The sequence below is a fragment of the Copadichromis virginalis genome, linkage group LG22 (assembly GCF_057382275.1).
Source record: "Copadichromis virginalis isolate Kocher_CV1m ecotype Utaka linkage group LG22, C_Virginalis_male_GT1.1, whole genome shotgun sequence".
NCBI classification, from domain to species: domain Eukaryota; kingdom Metazoa; phylum Chordata; class Actinopteri; order Cichliformes; family Cichlidae; genus Copadichromis; species Copadichromis virginalis.
Window position 1 is genome coordinate 14628642 of NC_140638.1, and position 18782 is coordinate 14647423.

Genomic DNA, 18782 nt, shown 5'->3' on the forward strand with positions numbered 1-18782 from the left:
TGAGGACAATTAAAGTGTGGCCAGAGGGGACAGACGCAGTGCTCCAGGACAGATTTAAAAACACAGACTGGAATATGTTCACCCACACAGACCTGGACCAGTACGCCTCATCTGTACTGGATTACATCTCCAAAACCACAGACAGTGTCACCACCCAGAAACGGATCACCATGTACCCCAACCAGAAGCCTTGGATGAACCGGGATGTTTGTCTCCTCCTGAAGGCCCGCAACACCACCATTAGGTCAGGAGATGCACACGCCTACAGCACAGCCAGGGCTAATCTAAAGAAGGGCATCAAAAAAGCCAAACACCATTACAAAAAGAAGGTAGAAGAACACTTCTCCAACTCCAACCCCCGACGCATGTGGCAAGGACTCCAGACCATCACAGACTACAGGACCACCAAACCCTCTCCCGCATCCTCTGATGTCTCCTTCCTAAACGAGCTCAACAACTTTTATGCTCGTTTTGAGCGAGGGAACCCCACAACCACAACCAAAGCAGACATGACGCCAGACCACCAACCTATGACTCTCTCCCCCACCGATGTAGGAGCGGTGCTGAGCAGGATCAATGTCCACAAGGCTGCAGGCCCTGATGGCATCCCCGGGCGTGTTCTCAGAGCGTGTTCTGGGGAGCTTGCAGGAGTGCTCACAGACATATTCAATCTGTCCTTGGCCCACGCTGTGGTACCGGCCTGCTTCAAATCCACCTCCATCGTCCCGATACCCAAAAACTCCAACCCATCTTGCCTCAATGATTACCGCCCAGTAGCACTCACCCCCATCATCACTAAGTGCTTAGAGCGACTGGTCCTAGCACACTTCAAATCCTGTCTCCCCCCCACCCTGGACCCCCACCAATTCGCATACCGCCGGAACAGGAGCACAGAGGATGCAGTCTCCATCGCAATGCACTCTGTCCTCTCACACCTGGACAACAACAACACCTACGCCAGAATGCTGTTTATAGACTTCAGTTCAGCATTCAATACAATCCACCCCTCACAACTCATCAGGAAACTGACAGACCTGGGCATCAGTTCCCTCATCTGCAAATGGTTACTGGACTTCCTGACCAACCGCCCCCAACATGTCCGGCTGGATAACCGCTGCTCATCTACCATCACAATGAACACCGGTGTACCACAAGGCTGTGTGATGAGCCCTTTCCTCTACTCCCTCTTCACCCACGACTGCAGACCTGCTGATGGTTCCAACACCATCATTAAGTTTGCAGATGACACCACGGTGATTGGCCTCATCAGTGACAATGATGAGGCCGCCTACAGGGAGGAGGTGGATCGTCTGGCTGAGTGGTGCGACAGAAACAACCTGCTGCTTAACACCGAGAAGACCAAGGAGCTCATCGTGGACTACAGGAGGAATGCTGACCCACATCCACCCATCCACATTAAGGGGACGGCTGTGGAGCGTGTGAGCAGCTTCAAGTTCCTGGGAGTCCACATCTCCGAGGATCTCACCTGGACGACCAACTGCTCCAAGCTGGTCAAGAAGGCTCACCAGCGCCTCTTCTTCTTGAGGACTCTGAGGAAGAACCACCTGTCCTCAGACATCCTGGTGAACTTCTATCGCTGCACCATCGAGAGCATCCTGACCAACTGTATAACAGTCTGGTACGGGAACTGCTCTGCCTCGGACCGGAAGGCGTTGCAGAGGGTCGTGAAAACTGCCCAGCGCATCGCCGGAGCACCACTTCCTGCCATAAAAGACATCTACAGGAAGCGGTGTCTGAAAAGGGCTGGGAAAATCATCAAAGACCCCAGTCACCCATCACATGGACTCTTCACCCTCCTGCCCTCTGGGAGGCGCCACAGGAGCCTCCGGACTAAGACCACCAGGTACTGGAACAGCTTCTTCCCCACAGCTGTCAGACTCCTGAACTCTGCCTCCTGACATCTGACCCACGTTAAACTCATGGACTGAACATACACACACCCACAATGGACAACTGTACCCTCAAACACAATAATAACATGGACTGAACCACCACTCACAACCACTAGCACTTTATATAGCCTCTGTAGAAACTATCTACACCCTCACTTATCTTAACTGCACTACTGTATAGCTCTGTGTAAATAATCATTCTGTACATTCGATAATCTTTAATCCTACAAATGTTTACAACTTGCATAGTTCCCATTTCTGTATAGCTGTATATCCCAGATTCTGTAAAGTTATTTATTTCATATTCTGTATAGTTTTTCATATTTATATCCTGTTCATATCCTGTACATAGCTTGTACTCACTACAGCCTGTACATACTTATAGTTATAGAATATTCACAACATACTTCATACCGTGTACATTATAACATACCATAATAGACCCATCCTGTAATATACTCACATATCTATATTATTGCTAATATATATTGTAATATATCTATATCACTAAAGCACTTCTGGATGGATGCAAACTGCATTTCGTTGCCCTGTACCTGTGCATGTGCAATGACAATAAAGTTGAATTCTATTCTATTCTATTCTATTCTAAAGGGCACTCGTTGTTACACTAAAGGCTTCAAAATGTGTGTTTGCCTCAGTACCTTACAACAAATATCAATGAATGTCAGACTCCTCTCTGTTGCTGCAGACTGGTTGCATTTACAGGACTCTCAGGCAGATGCATCATGTGAACCCTGCTCTGTTGCTTCTCACACCCACACAGATTTATTGTGTTTTTTGTTGTTTTTTCTGTGTGAGCAAAAAAACAAAAAACAAAACAAAAAAAGACCATTTTATGGTTGATAATATTTTTTTCTGTAATCTCTCTCTTTCTCTAATGTGTCTTTTATTGCACCAGTACACAACAAAGCCCTCAGGCGCTGCACATACACACTCTCTGCCGCCTCTCTGTACCTCACACACACACACACACACACACACACACACACACACACACACACACACACACACACACAACGGGACACATAGTAATGTACGTTTGGCTTAATGGTAACAGATTACACAATATGTAGGACACACACACACACACATACAGTCTTAAACATACACCTACTTGTGTGCATAAGTAGTCTTTACACAGCTGATGCCATGATGTAAGTGTCAGTAAAGCAATAATTCTGTGTCGTTTGTCAGTTTGCTGACAGTCGCTCACACAGAACAATCACTGTTTGTGTCTTTTTAACTGGTTTTATGAGCGAGTAGCTGTATTTTACTGTAAGTCCTCGGCTACAGAGTGGGCAGACATACAAAAGAGAAACAGAGACAGAAAGTGGAGGAGACAGACAAACCAGACATTGCAAATAAGGGGAGAGAAAATGGCTCTGTGTATATGTGTGTGCGTGGATGTGTGTGTACCCTGTCGCCAGTGCTATTAAAGTTGTATTGCACAGAGCTTTTAGAGCATCAGCCATCAGCCGAGTAACTTTAGCTAATAATTTTTTCAAAACCTCTGTGCTTTGTGCATGTCAGGGCTTCCCAACGTGTGTGTGTATGTGTGTGTGTGTGTGTATCCATGTTAGTGTGTGTTTGGGTGGTTTGGGTCGTCAGTATGTACTTGCGCGAGTCTTTCGTTACATCGTGTAAGGGCACGTGCATGCATACGAGCCTTTTTAGACAGTTATTGCAAACTGTAGATGCTAGACCACATGTGAATACTGTAAAAAAATTTGGCACTGTTCCCAGCAACTGTGTTCATACTGGGTGATTTTACGCTGCGCAATTTATATCCAGTGCCGGCATCCGGTGCTAATGGAGGAAGCGGCGAGAGCTTCATGGAGAGAGGTTAAAAGTAAAGCTAACACCATGGCCTCAAAGTAGCAGGCCCTCTCTGTGAAGCCTGAGGCACATGGGCAAGTTTAATGTTGAGAACCTAATTTACATAATCAGCTATTTCCCCCTGTTGTCACTACAGTGGTACATGATGAAGTAGTTAATTTCCCAAGCAATGTGTTTTATGAAATGTTGTTCTCATTAAGTCCAAGAAGCTCATTAAAGTTACTTCACTATATGTTACACTAATTGGGGAAGTTGCTGACCACTGTGTTGGCCCACATCAGTTTTAAGTACTATTACATGCAGTAGTTGAGTAAATCAATCCAGAGTGATGGGAATTATTGAAGAGTCAGTCTTCTTTAAGCACACACAACTTGGACCTTAACTTGTGTCCCAGACCTGAAAGAAGACAGCGAAGCAAATAAAAACATGAATAAAACAAAGTAAAATAGATTAAAATGCAGCATTTTAGCACTCCTTCCTCTCTGTTCTGAGTCCCTGCTAACAGGAGAGCAGAAGCATACGCATTTACGTCACACAGGCTAAAGATAAATCAGCACAGTCAGACCTTGCTCTCCCAGATGAAAGTCCTCTGCTTGCACCATTCCTGTGCAAAAGTCTAGAGCCACCCTGATTTCTTTATACAATGCAGTTTTTCCAGTTTTTGTCTGCTTTTTCATTTTCAGTCAGTTGAGGCTGTTTGTTTTTTTGCTGTTTGTTTGTTAAGCCACTCAACATTGTGGCATGTAAAGGGATGAACCAGTTTTGTGACGATGAACAACAGATAGCTTAGCAAGGAGCCCATTTTGAACAGTTTCTTTAGAAATGTTGTTAATAACAGTCAGTTGCAAAGAATTTCTGCTGATGCCTCAGAAATCGTGTCAGTAGAAGGGCTGCAAAGAAGCCATTCTTAAGGAAGAGAAATGGAAACAACAGGGAGTGCCTACAGTCATCTGTAAAACACAGTTGAGGCTCTTTCATAGTTTGAAGCTGCATATCAGCCAGTGGCATTGGATCTTGAAGGAAAGATGCATTCATGTATTTTCTTGTGTTTATCCAATGCAGGGTTGCGCTTTGACTGGAGCTGATGCAAGCCCTCACAGGGCGAGAGGCAGGGTACACCCTGCACAGGTCACCAGTGTAGGTCACAGTATAGGTCACAGACTGGTAGTTTATCACCCACGATGGCGGTCCACGGCCTGCAATAGACTAACAAATATTGACCTTCAATCTAATTAGAATTGTAAAGCCTCTGTTTTTCCATGTATGTTTGCAGAGATAAAATTGTATGTTTGCTGCTCCTATTTCTCATTTTATAAGCAGAATATAAATAAATGAGATGTGGCTGAAAAAACTTTTGCACACTATTGCACTTCCTGCATTTTTGCCCTCCATACTGATCTGAAAAAACAGGCAAGCTCCTCTTCGCAGGTTTCTAACACCTCACAACATGGACTGGAACATACTTAGGAGTTTAGCTTTAATGTTTGCCTGTTATTAACCAAAGTCTATACTAGTAGCTTTACTCCTAACATACCCTAATCTTCACTTATTCCCAATATGACCACAGCACTAACATAGAAAATGACAGCACATAATATAACCCAACTCTTAAGGTATTCTTCCAGTATCTGTGGTTGGGATTTGCCTGTGAAGCCCATCAGTGTGGATACTCCTAAGTCATGGTCAGACCACAAAGACATCTCCACTGCATCCCCTTGCTGTGGCCTTAAGTGTTGAGATGTTTTCAGTGATAAATGCAGCATGGAGCAGATGTAGGGCTCAGTGTACAGTACAAGTGCTTCGCTCATGAATAAACTCACAGAGTGTGAAAATCAGTCACTAAACAACAGCAACCAAAAAGTAAAACTTTAACAAATAATGTTCTGCACTGAAACAACTCACTACACCTTCATTTCAGTCATTTCATGGTCTAAGTGTATGAAAAGGAACAACGATACACCCCTCTCCCAGCCTAAAATGTATCACTCTATGTATCAGTATTTATGAATAATTGGACGTGACCTTTATGTACACACAGTGTATATATATAAATTCCTATGCAGATGCACTCGAATGCACACAAAGCTCTGTTTGCCTCAAGGTGACTCTGACCAAAAACGAGCAACCAGTGCTTTGTCTGTGAGATAAAGAAGAAGACAAAAAGAGAGAAAGTGCAGAGGAGGGAAAGAGAAGAAGAGAGAGATTAAGAGAGAGAGAAAGGGAGAGGCAGAGAGAGGGGAGTGCATGCGGCAAAACAGAGGACGGACTGAAGTCATTCAAGCTTTTCTTCCCCCTGAATAATCCCAGTTTTGTCCAAATTTAGTTGGAGGAGATTGTGGAACATCCAGTCCTTGACATCAGCCAGAAAGTCATGTAAAAGCATTGACTTCTACTGAGACTGAATCGCTGCCTGACTTTTTTTTTCTTGAGCATGTTTGCATTTTTCTCTGTTTCTCAGTCTCTCTAGTTTCTATAGTTTCTAGTTTCTAGTTTTTATAAGTGACTTATGTATGTATGTATGTATGTATGTATGTATATATATGCAGAGATGGGCAGTAACGCGTTACTTGTAACGCGTTACTGTAATCTGATTACTTTTTTCAAGTAACGAGTAAAGTAAGGGATTACTATTGCAAAATCAGTAATTAGATTACCGTTACTTTCCCGTAGGAACGCTGCGTTACTGCGTTACTAAAACCGTGATTTTTTTTGCGAGAATGTCTCATGACAGTGTCGTAAGCAAGTGTGACGTTGGTGACAGCAGCTGTGTGCAGATCAACAATGGATAATATATCGAGTGCGGGAGAGAGTATGAGCGTGCAGCGTTTAAAGTGTGGAAGTACTGACCTTACTTTGAGTTTGATTCCATAAAAAGTGACAAAAACATTAGCGTCCATCGTGCGTGGGAAGAAAACTTCTTTTTACAGCGAAAAAAACCCCTAAACTTCCGAGCAAGCACCGAGTAGCTACGACGTGATGGGAAACTCACAGAGACACTCGCGCGGATTCTTCAACTGACCGCAGCACACCTGCACCAGGGTAACCCTCCGCCTACCCTGCTCCTGCTTTACAGGTGAAAATAGAGCAAAAGGACCGCTGAGTCTTTGACTTTATTTATTTTCTGCTGTGTTTTACTTGCATCTGTTTGAAAGAGTGAGTGAAAACACAAAAAATATTTTATTTTATGTGCTGGAATGTGTAGAAAATAGGTTTAAATGTTAAACTAATTTATTCAAGTCAGAGAATGTTGCATATAATTAAATGTTTTGCTTGATGCATAAAGTTAAAAGATTAAAACTGATAAAACAAGTTAAAAAAAGAGACTTTTCCATTTGATTACATTTTGTATGATGGATTATGTAGAAAAAGTAGAATTGGGCTGAAAGATCTATCACTTTATCACCTCTTCAGGTTGTAAATCGTGTTTTTAAAAAGTAACTAAGTAACTAAGTAACTAAGTAATTAATTACTTTTGAAAATAAGTAATCAGTAAAGTAACGGGATTACTTTTTTGGGGGAGTAATCAGTAATTAGTTACTGATTACTTTTTTCAAGTAACTTGACCAACACTGTATATATGTATATATTGTACTATTCTTAGTTAGCGTATTATCTGTCTTGTCTTAATGTTGGTTTAAAATGGAGCACTGTAACAAAAAAGAATTTCCCCCAGGGATCAATAAAGTATTCTGATTCTGATTCTGATTCTGATTTCAATTATCTCAAGATTTATTTAATCACAAAAAGTCTCACTGCCAAAGGAAATGGACAGATGGATGGATGGAAATGTCAGAGGGAATAAAGCACCCTTTTCCACGGCTCTGTCGGGGCTTTAAGTGCAGAAGGAGAACCATAGTGGCAAAAATAGTAAGTTCTTGTGATTGAAGTGTGTAGATCTGGAGGAAGATGAGCAATTCAATTCAATTTTATTTATATAGCGCCAAATCACAACAACAGTCACCTCAAGGCGCTTTATATTGTAAGGTAGACCCTACAATAATAGATACAGAGAAAAACCCAGCAATCATATGACCCCCTATGAGCAAGCACTTTGGCAACAGTGGGAAGGAAAAACTACCTTTTAACAGGAAGAAAACCTCTGGCAGAACCAGGCTCAGGGAGGGGCGGGGCCATCTGCTACGACCGGTTGGGGTGAGAGAAGGAAGACAGGATAAAAGACATGCAGTGGAAGAGAGACAGAGGTTAATAACAGATATGATTCAATGCAGAGAAGTCTATTAACACATACTGTGTGAAAAAGGTGACTGAAAAGGAAAAACTCAATGCATCATGGGAGTCCCCCAGCAGCCTATGCCTATTGCAGCATAACTAAGGGAGGATTCAGGGTCACCTGATCCAGCCCTAACTATGTGCTTTACCAAAAAGGAAAGTTTTAACTCTAATCTTAAAAGTAGAGATAGTGTCGGTCTCCTGAATCCAAACTGGAAGCTGGTTCCAGATAAGAGGTGCCTGAAAACTGAAGGCTCTCCCTCCCATTCTACCTTTTCATAGCAATGGCTATGAAAACAGGAATTGCAATGAGCAATGTGTGAGCTAGCATCGCAGTTTTGGTATAAACTTTAATGCACTATTTATTAAAGTTTACAGTGCCTCTAAGCATCACAAGTATATGCATCAATACGTGTAATGTTATCATATACCAACACAGAGGTCACAGGAAGTCCTAAAATAAATAATATACAGGACTAATAGCAGGTTGTATGTGACAAGCCTGGTTTGATGCAGATGTAGAGCATTTAATGAAAACATCATCCTAAAATTAAAATTATAATGGAATGAGTTTGATTTAGAGTGTTTATAAAATGGAGCAGCAGGAACAATCCTGGGACAGGTTTGTCTGCTTGCAATAAGAAAAATGTAAGAAATGTTTACAGTAAATTCATAAATCAATCAATTCAGCATCAGAATAAAGATTACACCACCATGGATGGAGGATGTTCCTATGAACAGCTTTGCACATCACTGTCTACATATTGGTTTACCTCCATAAGGTGTTGTGTTACTGGTGTTACTTCATACTTCATGTTGTGCAGGTTGGGGGATCAGATGTCCCTCTATAAGGGGGACTGCACAGCATTTTTATGCTTTCCCCCCTCTCCCACATCTTGAACCAATGTCCCACATTTTACAGGCTCTGCAGGACATCCACCTTTCTAAACACTGGATTTTCCTCAGTACATATAAAGTTGGTGCTTTTATCATGAACAAATATATCATTCTGTGCAATATAGTGGAAAATACCACAAAGCAGATGACAGATATACTGAGAAATAGAGTTATTTTTCAGTTTCACATAAGAGAAAAAATGGTGTGAAGCGACACAGTATATTTGTGTGATATTTGGCTAAAGATTCATAAATTGTCAGCTAGTGCTCCAAAAAGACCTATGGATACATCCTTACTCAAACCTATAGACTGTTACCAGACAGAAGCGCAGCTGAAATAACAAGGGGGAGTGAAAACTTCCCTTTATTCTTATTGTGTTTACCTAGCAAGAGTTGAAAAGTCCGACATGCGGCTTATTGTGATCTAGTCACCCTGTGTGCATGTCTGGTATGGCTACTCAGCAGCCATACATTACAGGGAATGAAAAAATCTTTTCAATTTGTTATTGTTGCAATTGCATTCTCTTAATAAAACCCAGTATCTACAGTGCAGGCTCTCCTACTGAAGGTTTTTGAGATACCTACAAAAAATGTCCAGTTCACCAGCAGTTTAATGCTCTAAAGATTTATTTCAGTCCTTCATGTTGGAGACTCAGATGTTAACACATGGCAGTACAGCACTTTAAAGATGTTACGTGGACTCTGCTGACTCCATTGCTTCTTCTGGCACATTGGCAAGTGGCAGGAAGTCACGAGGAAAGGTGTACTCAGTCATGTTGCAAAGTCCGGACACCACACAGCAGCTCAAGGCGCTGCGGAAAATCTCCATGTCGCACGCCTCATACCACTCATTGGTTAAAGTGTCGTAGTACTCAACGTTCGAAGTGGTGGTGAAGCCGTTGAAACCCCCGACGACAAAGAGGCGATCGTCAATTACCTCAATGCCAAAGTTGCTGCGGGGGGTCAGCATAGAGGACACGAGGTTCCACGTATTGGAATGTGGGTTGTAAGCCTCAGCGGTGCGCAGACGGTTGTTTCCATCGAAGCCACCAACCTAAAAGTAAATACGTGGGTCAAATGATTGAATGTAAGTGTAACCAGCTTCACCGTACCCCTGTAAGAAAATGTACCTGCTATATGTCTTTAGCTGTTTTTGCACAGATACTCCAGAAAATGACTGAAGAATTAAGTTGCAATACTGTCCAAAGTTTCCCTTAATATGTAGCAGATACAAGGAGATTGTTTACCTTAGGTGTGATCTGACTACTGGAAATACTCTGATTGGTTTAGGGTTTTACCTGGATAAAGCGAACACCTGACATATTCTCATGCTGTTATATGGAGTTTACACATAAAAATTGTTTAAAAAAGGCCCATTAATGTCCCAGTATTTGCATCCTCACAGGCCCACATTTGTTGGGAATGTCTAGAAAAGATCAGGGTGCAGTGGTGTGTGAAAATGACTTCTGGGTTAAGAGGAGAAAGTAAAATAAAGTAGAAGCCAGCTGTTGAGGAAGTCTGTATGAGACCTTTTTTCACTCAAGCCTCAACTACAGCTATTAAAGCACTGTTGTCTATCACACCACGCTATTATCAACAAAGATGAATAGCCCTCGACAAAAAGTATTTGTGTTTTCAGTATAAATGTCTTCACAGCTCTTTTGCCTTTAGTCCAAAAAGGAACATTGAGTTCCAGTCCTTTCTTCCTATAACAGATTAAAGTAGCCCTGACAGGCCTTGGGGCCTAAAAGCCTGATCAAAGACCCTGAGGTCAGCACCAGGGTAAGGTCACTGCATTCTGCTGATAATAACTTTTCCTTTATTTGATTAGAGACTTAGTCTGAATAGAAAATAAATACTAAACGGTAGCTAGCTAAATAAAGAAGGGTGTCTCAGAAGGTGAGACTAAAATCTTTGCTTTTTACCAAAGGGTGCAGCTGCAAAACAACTAAATAAGTGGTTTTAAGGCAAATAGCAAGATAAAATTTATAGCTAAAATGCCGACCGTCCCCAGAGGATGAGTTCTAATCACTTGGCTTATTCCCTCATTTTTCTAAAGGTGTTGCAGGATGAGTTTGAAATTGTCTCTAACATATGTCCTCTATGGAACGATGAGGATGACAATGTTGGTTTTGAATAAGTATTTCTGTTGTACTGAGTGAAATGTGAAATCATCAGTGAAATCATTAAAGACACAACATTCTGGGAATGAGGCACATGAAAAAAAATGAGGCAGAAACATTAATCGGTTAAATTAATACATAGAATGAGTAAGAATGCCTTCTCTGAACCTGTGGTCAGGATAGGAATCTGATCATTGATAAATACAAAACAAAGTTAACAAAATTCTGTGTCAGCCAAATCTGTGTTAAGCCTTGCTGATCAAAGCACATTACAGATTTGATTTGTATGTTACGTGAGTGTCAGCACTACTTTGTGGTCTTACTGCAAAGACATGATCCGCATATGCAATGACACCTATCCCGCTGCGGCGGCTGTTCATGGGACTGATCATCGTCCACTGGTTGCTCTCTGGGTTGTAATATTCAGCTGTCTGTAGACACTCGTTGCCATTGAATCCACCACAAATGTAAATCTGAAAACAAAAAAGGGACATTAAATATCTTTACATTTCTTAGATTTCAGTTGGAAACAATGTTACCTGTAAGTGAAATGTTTCCACATCATTTGTGAAGTAAGACCGATACTCAGTACCCAAGTGTCCAACTGAAAAATACAAATGTGTAATAACAAATGTGTGTGTTTTACAATTACCTGTCATAAAAACATGTTTATGCACCCAAATTTTACCTGAGTATGTGGGACTTCTTTCAGTCAGAAAGCCAGAAATGAATCAAACATAACATTCAATCAATAAGGCTAATTTTTCTGTTCAGGAATGCAGATATATAATTGTAATCTGGGATCATAATATAATAAAATAATGATGTGTTTTACTATTTTTTTAATATCTGTTATATTTTAGTTGACAAGTCAACTCAACTAAAGTACTGTACATAAATGCAAAGATGCACTTGTGATCAGTTAGAAACAAAATAGATATATATTACTATATTTTTCAACTTTTTAAACTATACTTTTAAATTTGAAAACATGAACATAGAAACCAGTTTGTGACCTATCTTGCACCTCGCTTCACTGTAAAAATGTGTATTCCCTGACTGGTTGGCAAGTGTTTGCTGGAGGTTGATGGCTGTCACTACTGTGAAATTGTAACCAGGAAGGTGTTGCACCACAAGCCTCCTTGTGTTTCCTTTGGTCGTAAGCAGACTGTTGAGGTTTGCATGGAGTACTCTGACTTGTCTGCAAATACTCACAAACTATTTGCTGTAGAAATCTGTAGAGTCTTTCATACAATCACTGCCTAACCAGCTGAGGAGTACACATTTTTCCCTAGCTACTGGTTGTTACCAAAGGTTGCTGACAGGTCTCTAGGCCTGTGTGCCTGAGACCCTACTCTATTTCTCTGCTACTCTTTTACTTCACCCACCCGGTTGTTAAGTGTTGTGCAGCTGGCGTCGCTCCTCTGTTCGTGCATCGGTGCAATAAGACTCCACTGGTTGATTTCAGGTTGATAGCGCTCTGCACTGCTGAGTCGTACATGCCCGTCGTAGCCTCCCAGGGCATAGATGAACCCGTTCAACACAGTCACACTCACATAGCAGCGGCGGAAGTGCATGGGCCCCACCTCATTACAGGCGCGAGTGGTCAGGTCAAACCTACGGACGCTGCTGAAATGCTCCACCCTGTCGAAGCCACCAATGAAGTAGACGTACCCGTTGAGGAAGGCGGCTCCATGATAAGCACGAGGATACTCGAGGTTGTTCGTTACGTTTACCCAGCGGTTAGCCCGGCAATCGTAGGCCTCGATGCCGTTAGTTGGATCACCACCACTCCACCCCCCAATGGCCAGCAGGATGGAATGAGGCAGGCGGGGACGAGCAAGAGGGTGACACAAGCCAGACATGAAGGGTCTGCTTCCTAGACCATGTATGTCTAAGATGACATTACTTATCATGGACACGCACTCAGAATTGGCCCCCACCAGCTCACTAGACAGCAAATTGTCCTTTAGGTAGTCAGACGTCATCAATCCCAGTCGGACCTACAGAGAGATGACAGAAGAGAATATGACTATGAATTTCAACTACATCAGTTTTAGTAAACTCAAGCTTCTTTAGGATAATGCTCCTAATGTTGTTTAATTTTCTTATTGCTAGCAAGAGAGCGACCAAAGTCAGACACCATTAGTCTTTTCGTCAGCAGGGACAGTTTTTAGTCATAGCCCTAGCAACTATACTTAATAAATATAATTTATTCTATAGCATGTGTGTAGAGATCTGATACGGTTTTAATGCTCTTGAAGAGAATTTCTTAAATGTGGTTTGGCTACAGCTGAAAAGAGCAACATCTTGAGATATTAAAGCATCCTTATACCCAGATGGATCGACTCAATCTATGACTTAAATGCTGAAGATTTAAGTCCAAACTAAATGTAGTAATGAAAGTTTATAGACCTTGGGCAACAGAGCGGTGAGGTGTTGTTTCCGTTCTGCAGGTACATGGCTAATCCACTTTGTAAGCACTTCATACACAGTGGTCTCCAACTGCACATTGAGGTCGTCTCTATCAAGGATGTCAGCAAGTTCCTCCACAGTTAGCTGCAGGAACTCCTCCTCAAGAACAACCTGCTTAAAGTTATTGATGATGTAGTGGTAGGCCTTGGCGCGTAGTTCGGGTGATAAGCATACTTTTGTGAACTGCCAAATGCCAACGCAGTTCTCTGGGCACAGTTGCTCCCCGAGGAAGTCAGAGCAGAGTTTCACAATGTCCATTGCATTGAATTGATCAGCTGCCATGAGAAGTTCCACTACATTTTCCTCCGTTATGGAAACTGAGCCAGTGTATGCAAAGTCAATGATGAGTGCCATCATCTCAGGAGACACGCCAGGTATGTTGAAGACCTGTTTGTCTGGGTTGCTCCAGCGGCTGAAAAGAGCCCTGAGGGTAGAGATGGAGACAGAGTAGAGAATATTAAAAAGTGTGGAGGCAACAAGATAATAAACTATGTCATGCACAAGCAAGATAAATATATAAAATCTGTTGACAGGAATGGAAATGATTTCCTAATTACATGTGTTGCTATGTGATTACTGTGATAGTCTTGTAATGTCTAGTCCATATTGCCATAGAGTATATAACTCCAAAACAGAGTTTGTACATGTTTAGTGCGCTTGATTGTTGGGTTTTCAATGTCTTTATTACATTGGCACCATGTTTATGAAGCTTTTGCCAAACACAATGCAGTCCCACACCACGACAGAGCCTCCACCGTGTTTTAAAGTTAACTCTAGACACTCACTGTTGTACCTCTATGACAAATGTTGAAATCAACTCCATAAGGCCAGTTTGCTCTGATCTTTAGTCTAGTTATTGCATAATTTGGCATACCTCAGTCTGTTTCCTTTCCTTATGGAAGTTCCAGTGCATGTTGCTTAATTACAGTCTCTGTTTTCCTTCCACAACCATTTCTGATGAGGTTTCATGATAAGTAGATGGATTAAATGGTTTTGTGTCAGGAATTTGCTGGACTTCTTAAGGACATGACTTTCGGATACTGTTCATCTGCTGTAGATCATTACTTTTTTATGTGTGCTACTCCTTGTTTTGTCTTTAACGCTGGTTCTTCACTAAGTTGTGTGTTATGTGTAGAAACAATAATGGTTCATCCTTCGAGTTATGGTAGGTGTCCTTTTTATGCTTGAATGATTCATAGATCAGCATTAAATGGCTTAACAAACAAATAAACAAATGAACAAAAACTCATCTATAAACTTTTGCTCAGCGTATGACTTTATAACAGAGTTCAATCTTTTTAGTATCAGTAAGCCTGGTGTGTTTTATTGGGTTGATAAGAGTGCATCAAAATGTTGTAACTTAATAAAACACATAAATTAGACTTCAGTTCAACACAGTCTGAATTTAGTTCATATAATAACCAAGTGATTCACAGTGCTTTTTAAATGGCACATTTACTGAAGTGGAATCTCTGTGAAGGTAAAGATGAAATCTGCAAATGTTTGCATTATGTTTTGGGTGTATCTGTCAGTTGACCGTGACAAAGTCTTTCTATCACAAAAGTTTTATGATTCAACCTGTTCCTTTTTGTTGGCACTATTTCACAGACTAAGTAGATGAATTACATTTTTCACAGGTATAAACCAGTCAACTGTCCTTCACATTATCAGGTAAGCAACTCACCTGAAGTACGGCGTACAGTTACACAGGATGACCCTGTGGACCGGAAATTCAACATCCTCCACTTTGATGATTGCATCACAAAATTGTCCCTCCGAACGGAGTTCATTATACACTGAGCTCGACTTGTATGGCGGCTGGCCTTCTTCACTCATCTTGAGTTTTGTGACTGTTTTTCTTAGTTTTTTTGTCTGAAGTTTGTCTTGAAGTGTTCAGATCACAAAATCAAATCTAACTGTGGAATTTGGGGAATGGAGCCTATGACATCATCATGACTTGGCAACAGTTGCCCCATAGAATTGTTTTGAAATGTATATTTACATTGTTTTAATGAACCTTTCATTGCATAAAAGCTTTGTTTTGATTTGATTTGGATTTAAAAAAATGCATATGAGCCTCACAGATAGCATACAGCATTTTGTATGTTTGCCTCACAGAGGTCAACTAGTAAAATAAGCACTTCAAAACACTCTTACGAATGGACTACAATATCATATTTAGCTCACATTTAACCTTAATAGGACGTTTTTTTAATAAAATGACTTTGTAATATCCGAACACAGATATTACAAAGTGTGATTCATGGCTAAGCTGTTTTCTTGGGTTGTATTAGACTTTTATCTAGTTGGAAAAATGGGCTCCTGCACTTTACTGATGTACAATAGTAGTAAGAAAGAAAGAAAGAAACAAAACACATATATACACTGTATGTATAGTACAAGACTGTTATAATGACGGTGCTTGACAGTATTACCTCAAACAGGTGCAAACAGTCACCTGTCTGAGCACAGACTGCAGATCTGTTGTTGAGCAATTTCTTTCCATTCATAGATATATGCAGCATCCAGCTGCAATGGGTTCTGGTTGCCTCTAATGAACATGCCAGCCCAAAATTACCCAGGCATATTCAGTGGGAGAGATATCAACACTAAATGCTGGCCAAGGAAGTGTCTGGATATGCTAGTGATCTCTGGCAATGTGGAGGCGACACTCAAACTGCCACAGGCTGGGTTGTCGTACAGGTTAGAGAACTTCATCTCGATAGCTCTGTCAAGTCACTTCCACCAAGAACAGTCAGATGGTCATGCAAGGGATCACGCGGGATCATGCGTCATGCATGCTCAGCCTGGCATCAGGATGCTTCAGTCAGATGCAGCAGGGTGGCAGTGATGACAGTATAAGGCATACACCTGCTTCTAATATTGAGACTCGTGCCTTGAGAATGCGGCACCCGTCTATGCATCCAGACAGGTTGCCAGTCTGTCACAGAGAGACAGAAAGGACATTCACACTCACACCTATGACTAATTAAGAATTGCCAGTTTAGCCTCATATGCGTTTTTGTTCGCTAATCACTGCACCACTGTGCCACATGTGTGCACGATGGCAGTGGCTTACAAGATACATCTGGTGGTCAATAAATTAGCAGGTCAGTGGCTTGATCACTGGCTTCTGCATTCTGAGGAGTCTGAATATGAGTGTGCGCGAATGGGAATGCATTAACTTGAACCTATTCTGAGCTGTACAAGTGAGTTTATTTGGGCTTGGCAAAGAAACCCCAACCCCGCCACTGACTAAAATCATTCAACTTGAACCAAAGACTGCTCGCAGAATATGTTTGGGTTCTCTACAATATTAAAATTATGTACTAAGAAACGCATTTAAAAGAAAGACTGACAATTTATTGCATTTGCAACATAAGCCTTGTTTTGTTTTTGTTTGTTTTTCTGACTGGTATAGCACTAAAGCGGAACTTGTTATAATTTACAAAGTTAAGCAGAAAATTAGGCCATTGTAGCTCCGTCAAGCTTTCACTGTATGACAGAAAACAGATCAGCCTTAAATGGCTTAACAAACAAATAAACAAATGAACAAAAACAAAACCATTCCTCGGGTACAATCACTGGACTAAAAAGGGTGAAAAATGTCCAAACGAAACCTTTACAAGTCTTCAAAAAAAACACGTTGAGAACTATTGCTCAAGTGGACTTTTAAAAAATCATTTGTTTCAAAGCAAAATATAAAAAAATGAGAGGCAACTCAAAACTTTTGCTCAGCGTATAACTGTATAACAAAATTCAACATTTTTAGTATCAGGAAGTCTGGTGTGTCTTACTGTATCAAACAGTGGGGAAGATATTAATATAACTTAATAAAACACTTCAATTAGACTTCACACAATCACCAAGTGATTCACAGTGCTTTTTAAATGGCACATTTACTGAAGTGGAATCTCTGTGAAGGTAAAGATGAAATCTGCAAATGTTTGCATTATGTTTTGGGTGTATCTGTCAGTTGACCATGACAAAGTCTTTCTATCACAAAAGTTTTATGATTCAACCCGTTCCTTTTTGTTGGCACTGTTTCACAGACTAAGTACATGAATTACATTTTTCACAGGTATAAACCAGTCAACTGTCCTTCACATTATCAGGTAAGCAACTCACCTGAAGTACGGCGTACAGTTACACAGGATGACCCTGTGGACCGGAAATTCAACATCCTCCACTTTGATGATTGCATCACAAAATTGTCCCTCCGAACGGAGTTCATTATACACTGAGCTCGACTTGTATGGCGGCTGGCCTTCTTCACTCATCTTGAGTTTTGTGACTGTTTTTCTTAGTTTTTTTGTCTGAAGTTTGTCTTGAAGTGTTCAGATCACAAAATCAAATCTAACTGTGGAATTTGGGGAATGGAGCCTATGACATCATCATGACTTGGCAACAGTTGCCCCATAGAATTGTTTTGAAAGGTATATTTACATTGTTTTAATGAACCTTTCATTGCATAAAAGCTTTGTTTTGATTTGATTTGGATTTTAAAAAATTGCATATGAGCCTCACAGATAGCATACAGCATTTTGTATGTTTGCCTCACAGAGGTCAACTAGTAAAATAAGCACTTCAAAACACTCTTACGAATGGACTACAATATCATATTTAGCTCATATTCAACGTTAATAGGACGTTTTTTCAGATTTTTCTGCATTTTATGGTTTCGTGTGTTGGCTCTGTTATTACTGAGGTTCCAGTTGTTGGGGACGTGCTGTACTAGACTCCGTTATGTTGAAATAACAGTTCCCAACAAAAATGCAATCCAGTTTATCTCCCCAGGAAACTACAAACACACAAATAAACATTTGTAACCATCAGTTTTTACCCACATTTTAATACACAATGCTGTAACATGAACAGAGTCAAAGTATTGTGTATTAGTGATGGTCCTGTTTTTATGCATGCTAGGTCATTGGAAAAAATTCTTTGTGGACACTTCATTATACCCCCTGTACTTTCCTTACTACACAAGCCAAAATATTTGTTATTAAACATATGAGTCTAAAAATACATGACAGTGCCAAACACAGATATTACAAAGTGTGATTCATGGTTAAGCTGTTTTCTTGGGTTGTATTAGACTTTTATCTAGTTGGAAAAATGGGCTCCTGCACTTTACTGATGTACAATAGTAGTAAGAAACAAACAAACAAACAAACAAAACACAGGTTTATGATCTAAATAGATTTTTATAGAGCCACAATATGATATACGCACTGCATGTATAGTGCAAGACTGTTATAATGACGGTGCTTGACAGTGTTACCACA

General features: G+C 40.8%; 1 protein-coding gene across 1 annotated transcript; it reads right to left on the bottom strand.

Annotated features, from left to right (window-relative positions):
• Window positions 1-9505: 9505 nt before the first annotated feature.
• On the bottom strand, window positions 9506-15431 carry LOC146683016 (kelch-like protein 10). The gene is made up of 5 exons (XM_085446136.1): window positions 15179-15431; window positions 13435-13918; window positions 12408-13022; window positions 11343-11492; window positions 9506-9950 (listed from the first exon to the last, which is right to left on the bottom strand). Exons 1-5 carry the CDS (start codon window positions 15328-15330, stop codon window positions 9588-9590), a joined length of 1764 nt encoding a protein of 587 aa, XP_085302262.1. The 5' UTR covers window positions 15331-15431; the 3' UTR covers window positions 9506-9587.
• Window positions 15432-18782: the final 3351 nt, after the last annotated feature.

Coding starts and splice junctions, on each gene's coding strand:
- LOC146683016 (XM_085446136.1), bottom strand. CDS start 15,330: ATGAGTGAAGAAGGCCAGCCGCCATACAAGTCGAGCTCAGTGTATAAT. Junction 13,919..15,178: donor AACTGTACGCCGTACTTCAG/GTGAGTTGCTTA, acceptor CTCTACCCTCAG/GGCTCTTTTCAGCCGCTGGA. Junction 11,493..12,407: donor GCACAACACTTAACAACCGG/GTGGGTGAAGTA, acceptor TTTTGTTTTCAG/ATTTACATTTGTGGTGGATT.